Source organism: Procambarus clarkii, chromosome 67 (genome assembly GCF_040958095.1).
Source record: "Procambarus clarkii isolate CNS0578487 chromosome 67, FALCON_Pclarkii_2.0, whole genome shotgun sequence".
NCBI classification, from domain to species: Eukaryota; Metazoa; Arthropoda; class Malacostraca; order Decapoda; family Cambaridae; genus Procambarus; species Procambarus clarkii.
Window position 1 is genome coordinate 24,394,017 of NC_091216.1, and position 25,849 is coordinate 24,419,865.

The following is a 25,849-nucleotide window of genomic DNA, read 5'->3' on the forward strand; positions in this document are numbered from 1 at the left end:
TACAATTATTTCAGTGAAGTTATTTGTTTTATGTTTACCAGGTGATGATGGTGCTGGTAGCGGCCTGCGTCCTGGGGGCAACCCTGGCCGGTCCTGTGGCAGCACCCGGAGGGACCAGCTACAGTGTCAGTAGCTCTGGATATGGTGGCTACGGCGGATATGGTGGCTACGGCGGATATGGTGGTTATAGCAGCGGATATAACAGCGGTTATGGCCGATTTGGTGGATACGGTGGCTTGGGCAGATATCGAGGGGGATATGGCAGCAGTTTTGGTGGATATGGAGGTCCATATGGACGATTAGGTGGACATGGTGGCTACGGCGGATATGGGTATGCAGGAGGATACGGTGGTGGATACGGATATGGACGTGGATACGGCCACTGAGGCTCAGCCGGGTCGAGTAAGTTGTTGTTGTTTGAAAATCTCATATTTTGTTTACAGTTACCTATAAAATGTTTGAACAAATATTTAGCCATTTGTGCCAGTTATTTTAATTCCAGAGTCTGGGCCAGCGTATACAATGATGTGAACGAATGTGTTTGTTGTATGCGTGTATATGTAGTGTGCTTGTGTGTTTGTTTTTGCGTGTTTCTGTTTGTTGAGTACGTGTGTTTATTAAATGATTCTTTATTATGTACGTGCATGTTTGCATTGTGTATTTATGTGCGTTTGTGTGTGTTTATAGTGTTCGTGTATGTTTGAACGCCTGTGTTAAGAATCTAGCTAAAACATTTCGGTGACAGTATTGTAGAAAAAATGTATGATAACATCATTTTCATATAATATATTTCCACAGATCTACACAACCGGTTGTGTCCACATCGCAGGCAGTTGTATTATAAAAAAATATTTTGTATTCGATTAATACTTTCAAATAAATAATTTAAGAGAATTTCCATGTTTTTTGTCATCCTGTAAATTTTGCTTAAAATATAGAAAAAATGTAGAATTTCAAAGTAATAAATAATATAACTTGAACATATAAATACATTTTATTAACAATTTACATATATAACCAATAATAAATAATATAATTTTCACGTTGCAAAACTTACACACTGAAAAATTTATACTTAACAAAGAGTTCACATATTAAGTAGTCTTCACAAAGAAATAATGAGTATTTGATATAACGAGTATTTGATATAACGAAGTGATGAGTACTTATGAGAAAAAAAGACTTTAGATAAGGAGTAACTTATCTGGACTAGTTATTAAACAATATTGTTGCTTTTGCAACAAAAATAAGAAAATAGAGAAATTAACGTAGACAAAACTAAAAGTAAATATAAACACGTGAATATATATATATTGTTAGTACAATTAATATAATATCAATCCCTACAAGACGCTCGGTTCTCTGTTTATTAAAAATTTATTTACGTTTATTAACATTTATGCGACATTCTTAATATAAATTGCTGTAGTAGTTTAGTTTAAAGGAAATTAATTGTCTTAATAAGTCCACTGCGGGCTCACCATAGCCGGTGCTACTTTGAACGTTTGTTCAGAGTAGCTGAATCTAAAACCACAATTATATTTAATTTGTTTAGTGTAATTAACTCTGGTTTTTTAAGATATTTTAATCAAAGTAATAAAGATATTTCCCATTTGAAATCAACATATGAACTACCTACTCCAGTAATTTATCATAATTTGATCTGTCAATAATTACTATTTGAGTTGTCATTTAAACCGACTTAATTTTTACTTAAGTAAATAAATGTGTGAAGACTGGCTCAATTTTCTCACAAATGACTAAGCTTCTAAAGAACGCAAAGGTTTTGTGAATAGGTCAGTGGTAGAGTGGCTTTCTCGCAAGTGATTGTTAGCAAAAGTCTGCCTTAGGAAGGATATGGTTATTAAGCTTCGAGTGTTGATGACTCTCAGACACACTCCTTAGAAGGGGAACTTGAACCGCTTCATGTCCGGACACTGAGGAACCTGTTTTATTGAAAATTGTGGTATTCAATAAAATTGTGACCACTCCATTTGGTCTACCATTTTTTTTTTATAGGTATCATTATATATATATATATATATATATATATATATATATATATATATATATATATATATATATATATATATATATATATATATATATATATATATATATATATATATACATATATATATACATATATCGTACCTAGTAGCCAGAACGCACTTCTCAGCATACTATGCAAGGCCCGATTTGCCTAATAAGCCTAGTTTTCATGAATTAATTGTTTTTCGACTACCTAACCTAACCTATAAAGATAGGTTAGGTAGGGTTGGTTAGGTTTGGTCATATATCTACGTTAATTTTAACTCCAATAAAAAAAATTTGACCTCATACATAATGAAATGGGTAGCTTTATCATTTCATAAGAAAAAAATTAGAGAAAAATATATTAATTCAGGAAAACTTGGCTTATTAGGCAAATCGGGCCTTGCAAAGCAGGCCGAGTACGACGTTCTGGCTACTAGGTACGACATATATATATATATATATATATATATATATATATATATATATATATATATATATATATATATATATATATATATATATATATATATATATATAATGAACTTCTTGATAAAAAAAACAATTGATGTGACAAACATCATCTGTATTTTCAATTAGTTTCCACAAAGTCTCGAATACATAAAATTTATAATACTCAAGTCATAAATTTAAACTAATTTGCAAAAGAAACTTATTAAATATCGTTGCTTACTACAATGTAAAAATAACAAATAACACTACTTATAATAAGAAAACACATACAAAGTGAACTTATCTCCCTCAAACAATTAGTCCTAATCTCTGTGAATGCTGGCTTAGATAATGGTAAGCCATGATCTAAGCCAGTATTCAGCGTACCTGTATAGTCACATGTTACTCCAAATGTTCTGGTAGTTCATTTACGAGGAAATTAGCTGTAGAGAGGCTATGTGACAAGTGTTCATCTCGTGGACTTTGTAGAATATAAACAGATCAGCCACATCTCTTCCATGTCAGAAAGCTACCGAGTTAGGTTCATTAAGTGTGTTTTCCACTAGATGCACAGTGAACCCGCACACAGGCTGTATTCCAATGGCCAACGTGAACCCGTTGAGATTTAAGATATTACTCAGAAACGGTGAATGAAATAAAGATGTATTCATGTATTTATTAACAAATAATGGTTTAGAAATAGGTTAAAAACTAGTTTAGGAATAGGGTAGTTAATTTATGGAACAAATTAACGGAACAACATAACAAAGGTCGGATCGCAGGTTTGTTTAAAGAGCAGATTACACATAAACTCGGGTAAAATCGGGTAAACTATATGAATGAGTCTGGGTTGATAAAATAGGAGCCTCATCGTATGGTCCAAAAGGCCTCCTGCAGTTTCTTTTATTCATATGGACCTGTGTCTATTGCGGTTGCTCACAAAGATCGTGCAGTTATGACAGCTCATCTCTGGCAAAGAAAGATTCGATATTGGATTACATACAGCGTACATGAACATGAGCACAGATGGAAGAGGACTTTTGATATATTGTCAACAATTACTTTACCAGATGTATTCAAACGTGTTCAATATAATAAATTAAAGTTATGCAAATTGTTTACACGGAGATATGTGTATTATTTTCTTTTTATATGAGCACACACAAGAGTCAACCTACCTGATACAATTTAACTTCAGCGGCCAAATCCGAACCCGAATCCGCGTCCAAAGCCACCATAGCCGCCATATCCACCGTAGCCCCCATATCCACCGTATCCTCCATACCCACCATATCCACCATAGCCACCATATCCACCATATCCTCCGTAGCCTCCAAGAAATCCGGGGTTGCCTACCGGGGCTGCCACGGGACCGGCCAGGGCTGCCCCCAAGACAGCGGCCACCACCAACACCACCATCATCGCCTGTAACACAAACCATTCTTGTTAATTTAATATGCTAAATATCAGCCAATTTTGGATACCAAATATTATTATGCTTACCTTTCAATGTTTTGATTAATATGAATCAAATGAAACTGCAGAAATAAAATGAATCGTGATTTGATTTTAATAAAGTTAACTTTAAGTGATTTTAACCGATAAGGTAGTCTCAACACAGCATTAAAACCACTTTGTCGACAATTAGAGGTTGGATATGGCAATTTTATAGAAACCATCTCGCCAACCAGATACAATAACCTCTCTGTCGCTGGACCAGTTACTGCTTGACTGTTCGACTGTCCTGAAATTCAGAATAGTTCTATAAGTCAGACACTCAGTAAATATTAGTCTGTACTCGCAACAGCGACGATTCTGTTTCCCTCGGTAACAATAACTGTTTGACAGTCCCCCTCACCAAGAGTAGTTCTGAAGCTAGGAGCAGTTCTGTTACTTACAGCTCTGGAGACCATCTTGTAAGCTGGCAGGTGTTTACTGTTCTGGGAGTCACAGTGCACAATGTTCACCTCTTTGTATCCACCACCTTATATACCGCCACCAACCTAAAGTTCACTGATGACCTTCAGCCACTGAGAACTAAGTACTGGCCTCATCACCTCGGGTGAAGAGTGGTTTATCCCTTGTAAAAACTTGTCGATCCACAAGACCGTTCTCTCTTTCACCACGGTATACTTTTACCGACTCATCTGCAGCACTCACTCACACTTCATTATTAGGGAGTCCAGCTGGTGAAGCTCAGTCACCGCAAGGATATATATTAGTACATACAGTTGAGCAAACACATATCTCACTCTTACTTCTCTCGTATTTATATTCGATATTGGTGATGGCCTTGGTCATCATACCTGCTTGTTGATTTCTCATGCTCGTCACTCTCACGCAAAAGAAAAACATATCTTTGGTTCATCTGAGTCTTCCTCTTCCATCCTTGTCACTTCCTTCATATGGTCTCGAGCTTTCATCCATGCTCTCTGGCTCATCTGGGTCCACCTACAATCCCTACCCCTTTTGTTCATCTGGGTTTCAAGCATGCATTCATGCACTCTACCGTCCACGAAACGTCGCAGCATATTAATCAGTGAAGATACATAACTAGCACAACTGCTAAATTATTTACAATCTGGTTTGGTGTTGGGATTAAAGATAATCTACGTCTGGAGGGGTTATTACCGTAATTTTTAACAAAAAAGTCCTACCAGATAGAATGCTCTAGTCAAGACTGACTCTCAATACTCGGGCGTAGAATTATGTAAAGTCTAAAGTGCTATTATATATTGAGATAATTAAAGTACACGTGTTTAAGAATGTGCTTCTGATTTAACGTGGAGATTTAGACCACAACAGTTGCGTACTGACGAACCACCACGAATACTTTAGTATATGTACGCCTAGAACCAGGATTCACTTACATATATAGCGCTTCAACGGTGTAGATAAACTTATTTGGGTCATTAAAAGCTACCATGTTGCTTACTGAATAACCAGCAAATATACTGTAGTTCAGGACTACATATTCAGTATACCTATAACGAAAAATTAAATATACCTTTCAATGTACACATTAACTGAATAAACGTTACTTAATGGATAAGGTGCAATAATTAACAAAGAGCTCGTCTACTTATAGTAAAATATTAACAATGTTGTATAAACATTTAAAACAGTTATAAAAGTTTATTATACTTTATCTTTTTGCAAAGAAATAAAAAGCAAAAGTTGAATATTTATTTAAAATTTGATTCTGCACATTATTTTGTATTAAAAACTTTGTTGTTGTTGTTGTTTTAGATTCGCTATCTGGAACAAAACGTTCCAAGTAGCACGGGCTATGGTGAGCCCGTAGAAAACTTTGTTAATTTAATTCCAATATTGAGCGTTGTACCTATAATTTAGATCGTTTTCTTTTAAAATTTCATTATTTGTCTATGTCGAAGAAAACGCAGTATTTTTAGGGATGCCTAAAGGGAGAAAGAGAAGACTTTCTCAAGACATATTCACTATTTTTATTTATTTATTAGTTGATGTACTTATTTATTTATATATGTAAAGAGTTGTGCGAAACTACATATTTTGTTATTAAGTAGTACACTTTTTCAAAGCCACTATCATGCAAGCGTTCAGGGCAGGTCCGAACTCGGAATTTGCAAAGAATATAAATTAGGATAAACAATCTTTACGCAAAAAAAATAATTTAATAACGCCTGTATAATAATAGACTTCGAACTCATATAATTACTATAATAATACATACTGCTAAATTACAATGGCGTGATATCATAATAATATATAGGGGCAAAATAAATTATATTGATGTAGTTGAATTTCTAGATAGTAAGATGTTTATTCAGGTAGAGGTACTTACATTGGAAATGAGTTACAAACATAATGTTGGATTTCTAGATAGAGCCAGTACATACAATGCCTGAATGCCTAGTAAAATACTAGGTGAGTTTGTACCTAAAGATGAGGTACTATAGTGACGAAATTTGATACTTCATTGTTCTACTTTTGAATAAATTGCATGTTGGACATTGTTTTACTTTATTAGGAAACTAGCACCTTTATTTGCACGGCGAGTTTGCATAGATTTCGTCTTTCTGATAATTTTATTAGAAGAGATTGCATAACAATCACATGTGTATCAAGTAGACGCTTTATGTCTGATAATAAGGTTTCCCATCTTTCCAAATGGAAATATTAGCTTTTTCATTGTTTGTTTTAAAATTTCAAAACTTAAATATTTTTATATTCTAATTTCTTATTTGACGATATATATATATATATATATATATATATATATATATATATATATATATATATATATATATATATATATATATATATATATATGTCGTACCTAGTAGCCAGAACTCACTTTTTGGCCTACTATTCAAGGCCCGATTTGCCTAATAAGCGAAGTTTTCATGAATTAATGCTTTTTCGACTACCTAACCTACCTAACCTAACCTAACCTAACTTTTCCGGCTACCTAACCTAACCTAACCTATAAAGATAGGTTAGGTTAGGTTAGGTAGGGTTGGTTAGGTTCGGTCATATATCTGCGTTAATTTTAACTCCAATAAAAAAAAATTGACCTCATACATAATGAAATGGGTAGCTTTATCATTTCATAAGAAAAAAATTAGAAAAAATATATTAATTCAGGAAAACTTGGCTTATTAGGCAAATCGGGCCTTGAATAGTAGGACAAAAAGTGAGTTCTGGCTACTAGGTACGACATATATATATATATATATATATATATATATATATATATATATATATGTCGTACTTAATAGCCAGAACGCACTTATCGGCCTACTATGCAAGGCCCGATTTGCCTAATAAGCCAAGTTTTCCTGAATTAATATATTTTTTCTAATTTTTTTCTTATGAAATGATAAATCTAACCTTTTCATTATGTATGAGGTCAATTTTTTTTTATTTGAGTTTAAATTAACGTAGATATATGACCAAACCTAACCAACCCTACCTAACCTAACCTAACCTATCTTTATAGGTTAGGTTAGGTTAGGTAGCGGAAAAAGTTAGGTTAGGTTAGGTTAGGTAGTCGAAAAACAATTAATTCATGAAAACTTGGCTTATTAGGCAAATTGGACCTTGCATAGTAGGCTGAGAAGTGAGTTCTGGCTACTAGGTACGACATATATATATACACAGTATATATATATATATATATATATATATATATATATATATATATATATATATATATATATATATATATATATATATATATATATAAGAAGGTACATTGGGTTTATGAGAATACAAAGCATTGTAGTATTTGAGAATATTTTAAGTTTATATTATTAAATAGTTTAATTGTTTTTCCGGCAATTTTAATCATAATTAATTATAATTAAAATATCAATTTACTGCTATACATCAATCGACGCATGTCGCAGCGTAAGCGTTATTACCAGGCGGGCAAATAGATCACGAGTGTTCGCTGCAGCCTCTTTCTGGCCAGGGAAAATGTGTCCCGATGAAACTCGACTGAAAGAGGCGCAGAATTTAGCACAAAGTTCACCAACTGATTACCTCACAGTTAAGTATCCAAGCCATATTTGTATAGACAGTGGTTATATCCTACAATATTTCGTTTTCACTTAATTATCAATTTCAAATGGTTGAAAAGGTCACTTTGGGTAGATTTGAGTCGGAAAAAATTGTCATAAGCAGGGCTGGTGTGATGAACACCCATGATAGTATTTAATGGGTAGAACTTTCAGTTGGTCCCTTCCTATGATTGGCTGTTGCGGTGAATGTCAACAAAAAATTTCCACCAATAAAATGCAAGTTGCTGTTGGCAAGCTGATAGTGCAATATTATGCCAGTAGATGGCCCATGCTGTCTTTTATGGCTGCTGTTGCCTTGGCCTGTTTTGTTAGTGTGCTTTTCTACCAATAGATGGAATCAGCTGTATTATTACTTCTGTATCAAATTTAATAATACATAAGACTAAACTGTAAGCTGAAGCACATATATCATGGTTACAATCAACTTCATTAGACAGTATACACGTTTCAATGTACAAATATGTAAATTCGACTTTCTATTGTGCACTGCCACACAAGGAGAGGGATGGGTTCGTAAATGATGCAGCTTAAAAATAGTATAAATAAAATAAAATTGTTCTTCATTTTTAAAATGGAAAAGCAAATTTTGGATAAAGTGTTAGGATGTCGTCCAGTACACTAGATTCAAGGAAATAGTTACACAGTTGGTGGTACAATAGGACTGGAGGTATAAAATCTTTCACAGTTTCACATTCACATTTCTCATATAGTGTTCTAGTGAATGCATTAAAAGTTTGTCACAGAGTTTGCAATCTGAATATTCTGGTAATGACTCAGTCTCACTAACCTGCCAGATGTGCCTATAGCTAAGGCGAATTCGCACAATGACTACATCACATTGTCTAGTCCGGTTACTGTGCTGACCATACAAATACCTATTATTACAAAAGTTGTCATAGTTTTTAATACTGCAGCTTTCAGGTCTCTGGGTATTTCTTAGTTCTTCTAAATCTGAAGTAAGTATACTTTAGTCCTACACATATTCCACAACTAAAGTAACCTCCCTGTTGTATACACACCGAGAAACAGTGAGACAACTAAAGAAACCAAATTACAACCCTTACCGCCCACAACTATGCCTCACCCTCAACTATATGCCGCACCCATAACTCACGATTGATTCTCTCAACTGCATGTAGCAGAATCAACAGGATGACTAGCAAGTGTATGTTATATTTTTGCATGTTTTTTATTCAAATGCCATTAAAATAGACGGCTAAGTTAGTTTTAAATTTGAATGTTGTAGTGGGTGTGAGAGTTGAAGGAATAGTAACTGGAGATGGAAGTAAATAATGAAAATTTATTAAATGTCAGCAAATTTCACTGGTGAAAATTATGTTTTGATTTTCAAAACGCTAACTCTGCGCAAGCAGACTTAGTAAATATTATTATTGGGAGAATATTTTAAACTTATATTATTAAATAGTTTAATTGTTTTTTCCGGCAATTTTAACTATAATTAATTATAATTAAAATATCCATTTACAAATTATATTGATTGAAAAATATTTTAAGTTTTTATAATAAAATAGTATACTTTTTCGTTTAATTTAAAAACCAATAACAATTAATATAACACCAATGTTATCTCATTAACATCCTTAATTAACATTCAAGTCAAAATATTTATTTTGGCAGTTTTTATTATTAAAATGTTTAAAGAAAAGACTCAATTTATGTTTTAAATGTATTAAAAACCAATTTTTCGGATGTAACTAACAACCTTTTTCAAGGTGCTGTATACAATGTTTTCATTGTATATGTACTCATTGTATACATCTTGAGAAAAGATGATGCTTACATCCGAAAATTTGTTCTTTAATTCATTTAGACATACCTTGGGTCTTTCCTTCACCTTCATTCAAACACTACGACATTGTGGGAGGTTTCTCCATAAAAAGTTTATTAATTTAATTAGAATATATTTTCTAATTTAGAATATAGGAGATTTTTAAGCATTTAGAATGTTATTCAAAATAGAGCTCAAATATTCGTTATTTCTGGGAACTAAAATGCTTCGCAGAAATGATGAATGAAACAAAATTATATTAAAATATTTATTAAAAATAATTATGTACTGCTGGTTGGAAGGGTCCCGGGAGCATAACAGCACAATTCTGGAAAACAAAAAATCTACCATTAATGTCTAACCATATTAGCTAAATATTTATAAATATGAAATGAATGGAAGATGGTTTGATATACTGACAACAATATCTTTACCCAAAGTATTCAAGGGAATAACTGAAAGTTGTGCAAATTGTTTGCACACATATAAGTTTTTTGTATTTTTGCAATGAGCAGAGTCAAGACTCAACCAACCTGCTCTAGTTTAACCTCAGCGGCCGAATCCGAATCCAAATCCGCGTCCAAAGCCTCCAAAGCCACCATATCTACCGTAGCCACCATATCCACCATATCCTCCATAGCCACCATATCCTCCATATCCACCATATCCTCCGTATCCTCCTAGAAATCCGGGGTTGCCTACTGGGGCTGCCACGGGACCGGCCAGGGCCGCCACCAGGACAGCGGCCACCACCAACACCATCATCATCACCTGCAACACAAAACATTCTTGTTAACTTAATATGCAAAATATGTCAGTAATTTTGGATACCAAATATTATTATGCTTTCCTTTCAATGTATTGATTTAATACTATGAATCAAATGCAGAAATATAACGACTCAACATGATTTAATTTTAATAAAATGATTATCATTAAGTGATTTTAACACATTAAAACATCAGCTGGTGTCAACATAGCATTAGAACCACTAGTCGACAAGCAAGTTGGACACGGCTATTTTCCGGAAATCATATTAAGACGAATTTGAAACTCTCGCTCCACTCCCAATAGATTCGAATTCGGTAATGCAATCAGGTACAATAACCACTCCGGAAAATTATTCCGGAGTGGTTACTTCTTCCACCAGTAACTGTTAGAGTCCAGCCCCCCATCAAGGATGATTCTTTTTAACGAAAGTACCAGCAACCGTTTCCCAACACTCTCAACGAGAGTGGTTCTGAATTTCGAGAACAATAACCTGTTTTTCCTTTTTCTTACAGGAGCAGCCCAGTTACTTACAGCTCTGGAAAACATCTTGAGAGTCTGGAAGTGTTTACCAGTCAAGGAACCAGTACTTAATGTCCACCATCCGCCGTCTCCACCTTATATACCTCTACTGATGACCTTGAGCTACCAACAGCTAATTATTCACCACCTCGGGTGAACAGTAGTTGATGTCTTGTAAAAACATAGCGGTCCACCAGACCGTTCTCTCTCACTCACCATATGACTTTCTCTTGCAGATTTATATAATGATAAAGTTAATCATTGTTCACTTTCACCAATGTTCCTGCAGTACTCACCTTGATTATTGCAGGTATTAGGAGTTAATCACTTTGATTATGCAGTACTTGATAATTGCAGAATTAGGAGTTTAAGTACAGTAGCTGAAGATAATTCCCGCAAGAGCGTGTAAGTGAATACATGTATGTGAGAATACACACATACAACAGAGTCGAAGTCTTTGTGTGTGTTTTCTCTTACATATGTAAGTTCGATGCGAGCGTCTAGTGGGTCTCACCAGGGTATGTTATCGTCAGGGTAATAATAGCCATCTTAGCTTGAAAGAACTACCGTTGTTTCCTTTCTTCTTGTATCAACACTTGAAACTGACGATCGCCTTGGTCATTTTACCACCAATGTAGTTCATGCCTTTTGCTCGCCGCTTTCACCTCTGTGGCTCATCTGAGTCTCCAACTTCCAGCCATACCCCTTCGTTCATTCAGGTCTCCAGCTTCCAGCCATGCCCCTTCGTTCATTCAGGTCTCCAGCTTCCAGCCATGCCCCTTCGTTCATACAGGTCTCCAGCTTCCAGCCATGCCCCTTCGTTCATACAGGTCTCCAGCTTCCAGCCATGCCCCTTCGTTCATACAGGTCTTCAGCTTCCAGCCATGCCCCTTCGTTCATTCAGGTCTTCAGCTTCCAGCCATGCCCCTTCGTTCATAATGGCCTCCAGCTTCCAGCCATGCCCCTTCGTTCATAATGGCCTCCAGCTTCCAGCCATGCCCCTTCGTTCATTCAGGTCTCCAGCTTCCAGCCATGCCCCTTCGTTCATTCAGGTCTCCAGCTTCCAGCCATGCCCCTTCGTTCATACAGGTCTCCAGCTTCCAGCCATGCTCCTTCGTTCATACAGGTCTCCAGCTTCCAGCCATGCCCCTTCGTTCATACAGGTCTTCAGCTTCCAGCCATGCCCCTTCGTTCATTCAGGTCTTCAGCTTCCAGCCATGCCCCTTCGTTCATAATGGCCTCCAGCTTCCAGCCATGCCCCTTCGTTCATAATGGCCTCCAGCTTCCAGCCATGCCCCTTCGTTCATTCAGGTCTCCAGCTTCCAGCCATGCCCCTTCGTTCATTCAGGTCTCCAGCTTCCAGCCATGCCCCTTCGTTCATACAGGTCTCCACCTTCCAGCCATGCTCCTTCGTTCATACAGGTCTCCAGCTTCCAGCCATGCCCCTTCGTTCATTCAGGTCTCCAGCTTCCAGCCATGCCCCTTCGTTCATTCAGGTCTCCAGCTTCCAGCCATGCTCCTTCGTTCATTCAGGTCTCCAGCTTCCAGCCATGCTCCTTCGTTCATTCAGGTCTCCAGCTTCCAGCCATGCTCCTTCGTTCATACAGGTCTCCACCTTCCAGCCATGCTCCTTCATTCCTATAGGCCTCCCGCCTCAATTATTGCCTACTACCTTACTGCCGATATATCTACATTTTTCAAAGTCTCGTTCTTCATTAACATGACCGAGAAGGTGTGCAAGTTTGCTCATTCTTGTGTTGTAACACAACTCTCGAACCGCCGCTTCAGCTCAGTTTTCACATCTGAGGTTCCTGACTTTACATGGAGACAGTTACAGTGTGTCCCCCTGGCTGCCGCAATGTTTACATGTAACACATGGCGGGGTCATGTCACGTGCAGCGTCACGTGGTTCCTCGTTAAGACGTCACCCCCAGCAGCTGGTAGTTAGTGTAGTAATTTATTATCCACCCCATACCCGTCCCGTGGGCGGTGCAGGTGTCATTATAAACATTAAACGCTCCCCTTCTCCACTCAACACCGCTGCAAGATCACTGTGACCCTCAATGAACTACCAGCTAATATTAAAACTGAAATATTAAATGAAGGGGGAGTAACAGATGAAGGGTTTATTGAATTTTAATAATGAATACAACTTAAAATTACACAACTGCCACCACCTTTCTGACCTCTGAATGTGTCTATTACTGATCTCCCAGGAAGGACAGAAATCAATAATGATGAACTCAGGGGCATAGGAGCCTTGGTAAATAATGTTTGGGGGAATAAATTATATAAAACTTTACTTAGTGAGAATATAGGGGCTTCCAATATCACACGAGAATACCACATATTCAGGACACATTTGGAAACTTAGTACCTAGATGAGCCACAGAGACGTTAGAAAGAATTTTTTCAGTGTCAGAGTAGTTAATAAATGGAATGCACTAGGAAGTGATGTGGTGGAGGCTGACTCCATACACAGTTTCAAATGTAGATATGATAGAGCCCAGTAGGCTCAGGAATCTGTACACCAGTTGATTGACAGTTGAAAGGCGGGACCAAAGAGAGAAAGCTCAACCCCCCGCAAATACAATTTGGTGAGTACAATTAGGTGAGTACATATAAAAAGACTCGACATTAATAATAAAAAGGGGAACAGATAACCAAACCACAAAATACATTAATAATCACTTTATTTAACAAAGACACATATATTTATATCAAACTGAAAAATATCCTACTCTAAATTTATCCCTAAGAGGCAAATATAATCGGAGTGTAATTACTTTGATATACCAAAATTCAGACAAACTTTACCTTATCCTGGAAAACCCGCCCCAGATGTTGAATGGCAGCGCTCCAGGTCATAGCTCTGTACCCCCAGTCAAGCCCAAGACACACTGACTACAATTTCCTTTGACAACCCCAGGGAGGCCTATCGTTCCCACGCTCTCATTCCAGGGAAACCCAGGGCAGGGAGTATGAACATGACACCGGCTGAGTTTTACTGCTCCTCAAATTTGTCAATGGCTATAGGAAGACAAGGGAGAGGAGAAAGAGTGGGAATGGAGTGGGCACAGAGAAGGCCCAAAGAGGGACTCTCCATCCTCCAGGGTCTCTTGACTTTATGGTTTATGACCGGTGAGGGCCGGACTGTGACAAATGGGAGGGGAGATGGAAAGAAATAAGGGGAGGGATGAACAAGGGAGGGGAAGACCAACGAAGGCAAGAGGAAAGGGGAGACAGGGAGAGAGGAGAAAGGGAGAAGCTTGGTCTGTGCAACAGACCATTACAACATCACCTTGAGAAAAGATGTTAGTTACATCCGAAAATTTGGTTTTAAATTAATTTATACATACATTGGGCCTTCACCTTCGTTCAAACACTACGACATTGAGGTAGTGTTATTAATTTAACACTCCATTAAAATGTTTATTAATTTAATTAGAATATATTCTAATTTTGAATATAGAAGATTTATTAAGCATTTAGAATGTTATTCAAAATAGAGCTCATATATTCGTTATTTCTGGGACCTAAAATGTTACGCAGAAATGATGAATGAAACAAAATTATATTAAAATATTTATTAAAAAATAATTATGTACTGCTGGTTGGAAGGGTCCCGGGAGCATAACAGCACAACTCTGGAAAACAAAAATCTACCATTAATATCTAACCATATTAGCTAAAATATTTATATAAGAAATGAATGGAAGATGGCTTCATATACTGACGATCATATCTTTACCCAAAGTATTCAAAAGTGTTCAAGTTAATAAGTGAAAGTTGTGCAAATTGTTTGCATATATATATATATATATATATATATATATTTATATATATATATATATATATATATATATATATATATATATATATATATATATATATGTTTTTTTATTTTTTGTAATGAGCAGAGTCAAGACTCAACCAACCTGCCTGTGTTTAATCTCAGCGGCCGAATCCGAATCCAAATCCGCGTCCAAAGCCACCATATCTACCGTAGCCACCATATCCACCATATCCTCCATAGCCACCATATCCACCGTATCCTCCAAGAAATCCGGGGTTGCCTACTGGGGCTGCCACGGGACCGGCCAGGGCCGCCACCAGGACAGCGGCCACCACCAACACCATCATCATCACCTGCAACACAAAACATTCTTGTTAATTTAATATGCTAAATATCTGTCAGGCATTTTGGATACCAAATTTTATTATGCTTTCCTTTCAATGTATTGATTTAATATTATGAATAAAATGCAGAAATATAACTACACAACATGATTTAATTTTAATAAAATGATTATCATTAAGAGATTTAACACATTAAAACATCAGCTGGTGTCAACAAAGCATTAGAACCATTAGTCGACAAGCAAGTTAGACACGGCTATTTTCCCGGAAATCATATTGAAACGAATTTGGAAACCACTCGCTCCACACCTAGTAGATTCGAATTCGGTAATGCAACCAGGTACTATAACCACTCCGCCTCCCCACCAGTAACTGTAACTGAATCCAGCCCTTTATCAAGGATGATTCTTTTAACGAAAGTACCAGCAACCGTTTCCCAGCACTCTCAACGAGAGTGGTTCTGAACTTCGAGAACAATAATCTGTTTATCCTTTTTCTTACAAGAGCAGCCCAGTTACTTACAGTTCTGGAAAACATCTTGAAAGTCTGGAAGTGTTTACTAGTCAAGGAACCAGTACTTAATGTCCACCATCCGCCGTCTCCACCTTATATACCGCTATTGATGACCTTCAGCCATCAACAGCTAATTATTCACCACCTCGGGTGAACAGTAGTTTATGTCTTGTAAAAACATAGTGGTCCACCAGACCGTTCTCTCTCACTCACCATATGACTTTCTCTTGCACATTTATATTACGACAAAGTTTATCATTGTTCGCTTTCACCAATGTACCTGCAGTACTCATTTTGATTATTGCAGGTATTAGGAGCTAATCACCTTGATTATGCAGTACTTGATTATCGCAGAACTAGGAGTTTAAGCACAGTAGTTGAAGATAATTCCCGCAAGAGCGTGTAAGTGCGTACATATATATGTGAGAATACACACATACAACAGAGTCGAAGTCTTTGTGTGTGTTTTCTCTTACATATGTAATGTGGGGAAAACCTGCTGGGATTGATATGAGAGGAGAACTACCAGGGACTTGTACTGAACTAAATTAAAAATTACTGTCTGCAAATTAATTCAACTAAAGTGTCTAGCTAAGGTCGTAAATCCTAGCTCCTCTTTTCCTAATGACAGATTGTGGACTGTAAGGGGCAGGTGGGATGAATGAATTAGTTGATAGGTTGACTGAAGATCCACTGTCCACCTGCAGACAAGTATCTCACATTAACTTGTATAATTTCATATAAGGATAAGATTTAATATATTCAATTCTATGACTGAAGACTGGTTCTGTTTAAATCAGATTCAAACAAGTGCACAGTCTAGCCTAGCACCATAACTATTAACAGCCAATATATTCTTATACTATAAACAACAATTTAAATTGTAGAAGTATGATAAATGACCTTAAATGTAGTCTAAGTACTGTTAACTAAGTACTAGAAAGTATATTCCATTAAATGAACTTATATAATAAATTACAGATAACTAAGCAAGCAATTGTTAACTTAATTTATATATTCAAGTATATATACATGTAGATTTATTCAATTTATATAAAGAGGTTCAGTCAGCCTGATTGAATCTTTTCCCACACAATGGACACTCATGAAGTTTTATTTATCTTGACTGAATCTTTTCCCACACATGGGACACTCATGAAGTTTTGTGCTTAGAGAAGATTCAACTTCTGCACTACAATATTAATAAACTTACTGAAATATGAGGTGTTGCCTCGCTCTATAACCGACAGACAGACTTATTAGATATTAAAGTCATACAAGCATACAATTGGCCAATTAATATACTAAATAACCTTCAATATACTTCTCTGACTGCCGGGTGTCTGTCTGACAGTGTGCCAGACTAGATAACTCTCTCTTGTTAAGTTAGGCATGATATTTTATATCACAGCTTTGCTGTATGATGATCTAGTAGCATTGCTATGTGAATTTCCTTAACTGCAGTTGCAGAAGGATGATAGTTGATGAAGATGGAGGTGGAGACAGTGTCACTATGTGCTCCACTCTTCACTTATTTAGATATAAATGTTCCAGGAATTTTCCTTGTAGATATTGTCCAGGTACTCTCCCAGTTCTAGAGAGTAATCGCTGGTGATAAAGATAATTCGATAAGGTGTCCTGAGCTAAGTAATGTCTGCAAGGCACCGTGGTACGTTTTCGCTGTTTTGTCAACAAACGTGTTCTGCCCAGGGGCGCTCCTGTAGCTCACTTTGTCCCCCGTTGGCTCCTCCCTCTCCTTTGAGAGGGGTAGCTTTCAATGAATATTGATTGATTATTCTTACTGTCTAGACATATGATTGAAATAAGATGTGATTATAATATAATTAGATACAGGATTTAAAGATTATAAGTAGTACTTGATAGTACTACCGATTGTTATTAAGGATTCGATTTATATTCCCTACCGGATATTGATTAATGTTCCAATAGTTTTTCAATTAAGAAATCCTTCTAGAAGCTTTTGGATCCTTGAGAGATCATGCACAATGTCACGTAGGCACCTATAGGGCCCCTATGGTGTACGTGATCATAGTGGCATTGTCATCTAGGATCAAGATGTATAATGAATCTGTAGTGATTCTGATATGATAAAGAAATTATACATTTCTTAGATAATAATATTGATATGGTGGGTAAAATTTCCCATATGTAATTTCGATGCGAGCATCTAGTGGGTCTCACCAGAGTATGTAGTATGTTATAATGACGACCGTTCTTTCTTTTCTTCTTGTATTAACATTTGAAACTGACGATCACGTTGATCATTTTACCACCTACATGTAGTTCATCCCTTTTGCTCGTCACTATCATCTCTGTGGCTCACCTGAGTCTCAAGCTTCCAGCCACGTCCCTTCTTTGGTCTCCAGCTTCCAGTCATGTCCCTTCGTTCCTACAGGTCTCAAGTCTCCAGCCATGCCCCTTCGTTCATACTAGCCTGCAGCGTCCAGCCACGTCCCTTCGTTCATTCAGGCCTCCCGCCTCAATCATTGCCTACTAGCTTACTGCCGATATAGCGACATTTTTCAGTCTCGTTCTTCATGAGTATGATCGAGAAGGTGTACAAGTTATTTCATTGTTGTGTTGTAACACAATGCTCGAACCGCCAATTCAGCTCAGTTTTCACATCTGACGCTTGTGACTTTACATGGAGACAGCGACAGTGTGCCCCCCCCCCCCTGGCTGCCGCAATGTTTACATGTAACACATGATGTGGTCATGTCACGTGGTTCCTCGTTAAGACGTCACCCCCAGCAGCTGGTAGTTAGTGTAGTCATTTATTATGCACCCTATACCCGTCCCGTAGGCGGTACAGGTGGTCATTATAAACATTAAACGCTACAAGGATCAGGCACCACTTCGTTTGACCAACCCCAACCCCAACCCACTACCCCCCTCCCTATTATAGCTCGATTTTCCAGCTTATAGCTTTATTTTTCGTCCCAGAATTAATGAGATCAATACATCAACTGAGGAGAAACATCGCGTTCAGAACTCAGTGAGAGTGTGGCTAATGAAGTGAGTTTCAGTAAAGTTATTATTGCAGAGTATACTACAGCAGGAGCATACACGACACAGCATATATACAGTAGCTATATCTGAAGTAACTGGAGTATACGTAAAGCATCATGCACAAAATTGTAACAAACTAGGTCTGTTGCAGAGATTATTCATTATAGATCTGGCATAAATATTTCATGAGACCACATGGATGGTTCCAGAAAGCAGTGATAGGGTAGTCTAGCTGACTTTGGAGTGGGAAGGTTACCCCCCCTCGGGAATTAGAACTAGTCTACAATGCAGGAATAAGCTCGTAGTATTCCTGATCAACCAGGCTGTGACTCATATGTCAGGCTGCGAGCAGCTGCATCCAACAGCCTGGTTGACCAGTCCAGTAACGAGAAGGCCTGGTCAAGGACCGGGCCGCAGGAAAGCTAAGCCCAGACCCCCATCTCAAGGTAAACTCAAGGAAGTATAGCATGCGAGAGAACTGCATTTGCAGAGTTGAATAAAATCAAAATCCTTTTTTTTTTTAATAAGTTTAGAGTATTCATTTATTTATTTAGAGGAGTGCGGTTCCCATAATCGTCAGTGTAGCTTTTGGAAAGCGATGATGTGTATCCATCTTGATTGTTGTGTATGTAAACAAGAGTATCTTTGGAATATTTATTTTGTATATCATATAAAATGGTAGGAATTACAATTTCACATGAAACAGGAGGTAAACGTAAACTGTATATTTTAGTACAGAAATATGAAATAAGGTTTCAGAATAGTTGGAATATTTGTATATGAGACATAAGAATGTACGAAGTTTTGTCTTCAGCGTCCATATCCATATCCAAACCCGCGTCCGAAGCCAAATCCACGATATCCACCATAACCACCATATCCGCCATAACCACCATATCCACCGTAGCCAAGATATCCCGGGTGGCCTACCGGGGCTGCCGCGGGACCTGCCAGGGCCGCCACCAGGACAGCGGCCACCACCAACACCATCATCATCACCTGCAACATCATATAGACAATTTACTCAGCATATTTTTGTAAATATTAATTGCTGTTTATAATTTTGGTTGGATATTTGCTCAATAAAGTTGTTATGAGTGATATATCTGATCTCAACACAGCATCAGCACCACCTGGTGTCAACACAGCATCAGCACCACCTGGTGTCAACACAGCATCAGCACCACCTGGTGTCAACACAGCATCAGCACCACCTGGTGTCAACACAGCATCAGCTGGTCTCAAACAGCATCAGCACCAGCTGATCTCAACACAGTAGGAGTCCAGGCCTCTCAACATGATCATGTCACTCACAGCTCTGGAGACCATCTTGGGGATCTGAAGGTGTTCACTTGTCAGGGAGTCACAGTCCACAATGTCCACCACCCGTCGCCTCCCTCTTATATATACACCATTCGTCACCCCCGTCCCCCAGTCTGCCAGTAGGCCTTGGCCAACACTAATTACTGGTCGCTTTACCTCGAGTACGCAATATCAGTTTATTTTAGCATGTGGATATAGGGCGCTAAAAGTGGTTAATAAAGACATTTTGCTAAATGTTTTCTGTTTGCCAGAAACATTTTGGGACCTTACAGTGTTTTGTTCCTTAGTTTCAGTTTCGTTCTTTCATTGCAGTGTTTCGTTCCTTGGTTTTAGTTTCGTTCCTTCCTTACAGTTTCGTTCCTTCATAACAGTTTCGTTCCTTCATTAAAGTTTCGTTTCTTCGTTAAAGTTTCGTTCCTTCATTACAGTTTCGTTCCTTCGTAACAGTTTCGTTCCTTCGTTAAAATTTCGTTTCTTCGCTAAAGTTTCATTCCTTCGTTACAGTTTCGTTCCTTCGTTACAGTTTCGTTCCTTCGTTAATGATTCATTCCTTCGTTAAAGTTTCGTTCCTTTGTTAAAGTTTCGTTCCTTCGTTAAAGTTTCGTTCCTTTGTTAAAGTTTCGTTCCTTCGTTAAAGGTTCGTTCCTTCGTTACAGTTTCGTTCCTTCGTTAATGTTTCATTCCTTCGTTAAAGTTTCGTTCCTTTGTTAAAGTTTCGTTCCTTCGTTAAAGTTTCGTTCCTTTGTTAAAGTTTCGTTCCTTCGTTAAAGTTTCGTTCCTTCGTTACAGTTTCGTTCCTTCGTTAATGTTTCATTCCTTCGTTAAAGTTTCGTTCCTTTGTTAAAGTTTCGTTCCTTCGTTAAAGTTTCGTTCCTTCGTTAAAGTTTCATTCCTTCGTTAAAGTTTCGTTCCTTCGTTAAAGTTTCGTTCCTTTGTTATTGTTCCGTTGCAGTTTCGTTCCTTCGTTACAGTTTCATTCCTTCGTTAAAGTTTCGTTCCTTCGTTAAAGTTTCGTTCCTTCGTTACAGTTTCGTTCCTTCGTTACAGTTTCGTAACTTTAGTAGAGTTTTGTGCCTTCGTTACAATTTCGTTCCCTCATTACAGTTCGGTTCTGTCGTAAGAGTAGATATACGGAGAGTCTCGCCTCTCGGTCTAAATATGCTAAATATTTTATTTCAACACTAGTTTGTATGCAATATATCTTAAATAGACGCCATTACTTACTTGTATATGATGATCCTATATACTTTTATCGTATTCGGCATACATTTATCGTATATGGAATACGTTTTTCGTATATGTCAGTCGTACCGTATGCGATATACTTTTAACTTATACAACTTAGCTTTATCGTATAGGACATCCCTTTATCATATCAGACATACTGCTATTGTATACGACATACTTTTCTCGTATACAATATACCTTTAACGTATACGACATACATTAATGGTATACGACATTCCTTTATCGAATACAACATATCTTTCTCGTATCAGACATGCCTCTTTCATATACGATATACATTTATCATATACAACATAACTCTATCGTAAACATCTTACGTTTATCGTATAACACATACCTCTATACACAGAGAAATCACATTACCGTAATATATCAATGAACAAATCCACATGAGCAGTGATGAGGGCTTGAACCTATGCGCTGGGTATTCCTAGATGCACGCTCTAGTTGACTGTGCAACGACATGGTAAGAAAAATTGCAACCTGAAGTACTACTGCACCCCACAAGGTTCCCTAGGCTTCCACTGAAGCTGAACAGGGATTTCACAAAGTTTCCCGCATGCCCCTGTCGGGCTCTGTCGTCATGTAATTCTACCTCTGATGACCCTCTTTCAATACACAGAGAAATCACATTATCGTGATATTTAAATTGCGAATTTTTATACCGAAAATATGCAAAGTAGTGGAAACGGCGATTGGTCATATTTTGCCCAATTCCCCCCCCCCCCCTGCAGTTGTCAAAATACGATGCCTATTGGAAATATGACTCTTGAGCGTTAATTTTGAAAGGAATTCATGGTGATTGCACAGCGAAAAAGATACAGAATCCGTTCAGACTTCATAAAAAAGTAATATATAACCCGTTCATATATTACTAATTATATTTTGGACCAATATACTAAGGATATGTTCCTCATTCATAAACATAAAGAAATAATTAAATTAATTCCAAAATTCCTCCATACTATACTTTGGTTTTGCAGAACTTCATATTTACCTAAATTTTGATATAAATCAACCCATCGTCCTGTTTGGATAGTACCTATTGTGACGGTTATCTTGAGTTATCTTGAGTTGATTTCGGGGCTTTAGTGTCCCCGCGGCCCGGTCCTAGACCAGGCCTCCACCCCCAGGAAGCAGCCCGTGAAAGCTGACTAACTCCCAGGTACCTATTTACTGCTAGGTAACAGGGGCATTCAGGGTGAAGGAAACTTTGCCCATTTGTTTCTGCCTGGTGCGGGAATCGAACCCGCGCCACAGAATTACGAGTCCTGCGCGCTATCCACCAGGCTACGAGGCCCTGTCGTCAATAGTCACGAATTCGTACGTTCTTTGCTTTTAGATAGTGGTATACTGACTAGTAAGGAATTCTTTTAAAATAAATGAAGCTAAATCACAAACGTAAATATTCCTAGGCCTAGTATAGCACATTTATGTACTATATTAGGTCTCAGATATCGCCTATTAGGTCTAAGAAGGTTAGATTAGGTTAGTTTAGTTTGTCAAAGCAACACAAGTAAAAAATTGTTTTCCGGTTTGTCCAACTCAATAGTTCAGATTTCTACTTTCTAATTTCGTTGTACGTCGGTATATATACTATGGTCCTCATTGTTACTATAAGTACTACCAAAACAGGAGGATAACCTGAAATTTCTGGACCTGTTATTTTGAGTAATATTAAATTAATTTTATATTTTATTTTATAATTATAAGACTAGGACTTCTCATGCTATAAGAATATATTTCCCCAGAAATGTCATCTCTAGCTTGTCTGAAAACTTTATAACCAGACCTCAATTCTCTAGGCTTTGTACCAGTGTTATAACGTAATGGCGTCAGTCACAACCCTACCTACACTGATACATCAATTGACAAAAATTGCATCTGAAGGGTTATTACCAAGCGGGAAAATATGGCAGAGTGTTTCATTAACAAGGTGTTATCCAACATAGGCCATCAGCCTTTAGATTGCCAAGAAAAATGCTCATTAAAACGCGAAAGAGCTCTGTAAAAATGGGGTTTTAATAAGCTTTTCTTGTATAACATAAAACATCATAATGATTTAAAACTAAGGATTTTGACGAGGTTATTATGTTCGTCAGTAAACCTTTGTATAATAGGAATACAGTACACCGATTAGTAGAGAGCATTATTGTCCAGTGCAAAAATAGAAGTATATATGGAATCGCTATTATCTAATGGATAATAACAATTCCGTACATACTTCCATGCATTAGTTAATAAATGCACCATACATATATACAGAGAAGAAGGGTACGCCTCTCTATGTACCCTTCATTTTCGTATATATATTCTGTACAATGAGAGTTACATCCTGGACTATGTTCAGGACTAAAGTGTACTTGCTGGTACAGAGAGACACAGAGACACTTCAAAATGTTACACGACCAAAGACCACATTCACTCCAAACATGTCACACCTACGGGCTATTCATGCCCGTACCACCTCTTGTGATGGCTTAATCTTTAACAACAACAAAATTTGCTGGTAGGTCAGGAATCTATTGTAGTGATTTATTAACTATTCGAAAGTTGATAGACTTAAAGCCCAAACCAATAATTTGAGCAAATGTAAATGCAGATGTTTCTATTCTAAAATGAAACAGGAAGTAAAAACAGAATATATTTTATTATAAAATGTTTTCATTTTTGGAAAACATGAAATGTTTTATAAGATATATAAATATACACCCAGATGATCACATTTGGTCTCAGCGTCCATATCCAAATCCATATCCACGTCCAAATCCACCATATCCACCAAATCCACGTCTAAAGCCACCATAGCCACCATATCCGCCATAACCACCATATCCACCGTAGCCAAGATATCCCTGGGTGACCTACTGGGGCTGCTGCGGGACCGGCCAGGGCCGCCACCAGGACAGCGGCCACCACCAACACCATCATCATCACCTGCAACATTATAGATAATATCTTCAACAAGAAATATATCGACAGGATTCCAGATATCCTTTAAAACGTTTTGGGTTAATTATGTCAGTGAAGATATCAAGAGTGTTATAGCTGATAATAATAAAGAATCAATATGTACTGATTCAGAGCTGAACTAGGATATGATCCCGAAAACCTGTAATGAACACCATCTGGTCTGAACACAAAATCAGCATCAAATATTTATCAATTTTTCATGGAAGATTTGGTCCTGTCACTCACAGTTCTGGAGACCATCTTGGGGGATGCACGGGTCCTGCTGTCAGCGAGTCACAGTTGATAATGTCCACAACTAGTCGCCATCGCCTTATATACATCTGGAGCCCTCCGCTCCACACTGATTCCCCCCCCCGGTCCAGACCACAAATTATTATCTGCTTAACTTCGAGTGCGCAAATATCAGCTTTAGTGAGTAGATTTCGGGGAGCGAAACAGTGAATGAAATTGATTCTACTATTTCCCTTCGTATAAAATTTGGTATCAAATATACATATCTTGTGACTACAATGTTTCTGGTAACACACACACACACACACACACCCAGACCCCACACAACCTATAAATTATGTGAGAAATTTTTAAAGAATTCTGATTAAGCAAGAGATCTAGGAGTGGTTGTAGATAGAAAACTATCATCTGAGGACCACATTAAGAACATTGTGCGATGAACCTATGCTACACTTTCTAGCTTCAGAAATGCTTTTAAATATATGGATGGAGAAATAATAAATAAATTGTTCACGACTTTTGTTAGACCAAAGCTGGAATGTACAGCGGTTGTATGGTGCCCATATCTTAAGAAGCACATCAACAAATTGAAAAAGGTGCAAAGACATGCCACTAAGTGGCTCCCAGAACTGAAGGACAAGAGCTACGGTTAGAGGTTAGAGGCATTAAATATGCAAAAACTAGAAGCAAGAAGAAAAAGAGGCGATTTGATCACTGTGTACAAAATAGTAATAGGAATCCACATACTGTATTTAACATGCAGACATACATACTGCAAATCACACGTTCGGTCATCATAGGTGACATGATCACAATTTTTAAGATACTAAATGAAACGGAAACGTTTTCCTTAAACAGATTAGCTTGAGTTACATCTTTGTATTTGGTACTGTATCGTGTACAGTAAATGTATAAATTCACTGGAGAAAAAAGTTAACAATAAGTTTTGTCTGTTAGACTCTCGTTTTCTAGCAGACACTTGGATGGAGTAACTAAAACAGGAATACAAAACGGGAGAGGCTATGTATGTCCTTTAAAAAAAAGTGTGAACATATTTAAAGTGTGCTACTCAATTTCTTAAGGGCAGTAACAGAACTTATGAATTGTAATGTGAATATGAAGTAGATTATCTAATATATTATTGGTATATTATTGTGATATAAACTATTGTAATATTCTGATATTTATAACAAATTTAGTTATTATTATTATTATTAACATCTTTATTGACAAAATTAATTACAATTTTGCCTAATCTGAG

General features: G+C 37.2%; 3 protein-coding genes and 2 long non-coding RNA genes across 5 annotated transcripts; all 5 read right to left on the reverse strand.

The window, feature by feature from the left end:
• Positions 1 to 3,209: 3,209 nt before the first annotated feature.
• On the reverse strand, positions 3,210 to 4,442 carry LOC123767821 (neuropeptide-like protein 31). The gene is made up of 3 exons (XM_069310478.1): positions 4,386 to 4,442; positions 3,666 to 3,912; positions 3,210 to 3,456 (listed from the first exon to the last, which is right to left on the reverse strand). The coding sequence occupies exons 1-2, from the start codon at positions 4,398 to 4,400 to the stop codon at positions 3,682 to 3,684; spliced, it is 246 nt and encodes an 81-aa protein (XP_069166579.1). The 5' UTR covers positions 4,401 to 4,442; the 3' UTR covers positions 3,210 to 3,456; positions 3,666 to 3,681.
• A 5,937-nt stretch (positions 4,443 to 10,379) lies between these two features.
• LOC123767502 (neuropeptide-like protein 31) lies at positions 10,380 to 11,182 on the reverse strand. The gene is made up of 2 exons (XM_069310480.1): positions 11,143 to 11,182; positions 10,380 to 10,611 (listed from the first exon to the last, which is right to left on the reverse strand). The coding sequence occupies exons 1-2, from the start codon at positions 11,155 to 11,157 to the stop codon at positions 10,390 to 10,392; spliced, it is 237 nt and encodes a 78-aa protein (XP_069166581.1). The 5' UTR covers positions 11,158 to 11,182; the 3' UTR covers positions 10,380 to 10,389.
• A 3,520-nt stretch (positions 11,183 to 14,702) lies between these two features.
• On the reverse strand, positions 14,703 to 18,448 carry LOC123767820 (neuropeptide-like protein 31). The gene is made up of 3 exons (XM_069310477.1): positions 18,128 to 18,448; positions 15,069 to 15,279; positions 14,703 to 14,777 (listed from the first exon to the last, which is right to left on the reverse strand). The coding sequence occupies exons 1-2, from the start codon at positions 18,179 to 18,181 to the stop codon at positions 15,085 to 15,087; spliced, it is 249 nt and encodes an 82-aa protein (XP_069166578.1). The 5' UTR covers positions 18,182 to 18,448; the 3' UTR covers positions 14,703 to 14,777; positions 15,069 to 15,084.
• Positions 18,449 to 19,523: 1,075 nt separating this feature from the next.
• LOC123767819 (uncharacterized) lies at positions 19,524 to 20,187 on the reverse strand. The gene is made up of 2 exons (XR_006774014.2): positions 20,128 to 20,187; positions 19,524 to 19,812 (listed from the first exon to the last, which is right to left on the reverse strand). It is a non-coding gene; the product is annotated as an uncharacterized lncRNA (long non-coding RNA).
• A 3,828-nt stretch (positions 20,188 to 24,015) lies between these two features.
• Positions 24,016 to 24,644, reverse strand: LOC123767817 (uncharacterized). Its single transcript, XR_006774012.2, has 2 exons — positions 24,583 to 24,644; positions 24,016 to 24,321 (listed from the first exon to the last, which is right to left on the reverse strand). It is a non-coding gene; the product is annotated as an uncharacterized lncRNA (long non-coding RNA).
• Positions 24,645 to 25,849: the final 1,205 nt, after the last annotated feature.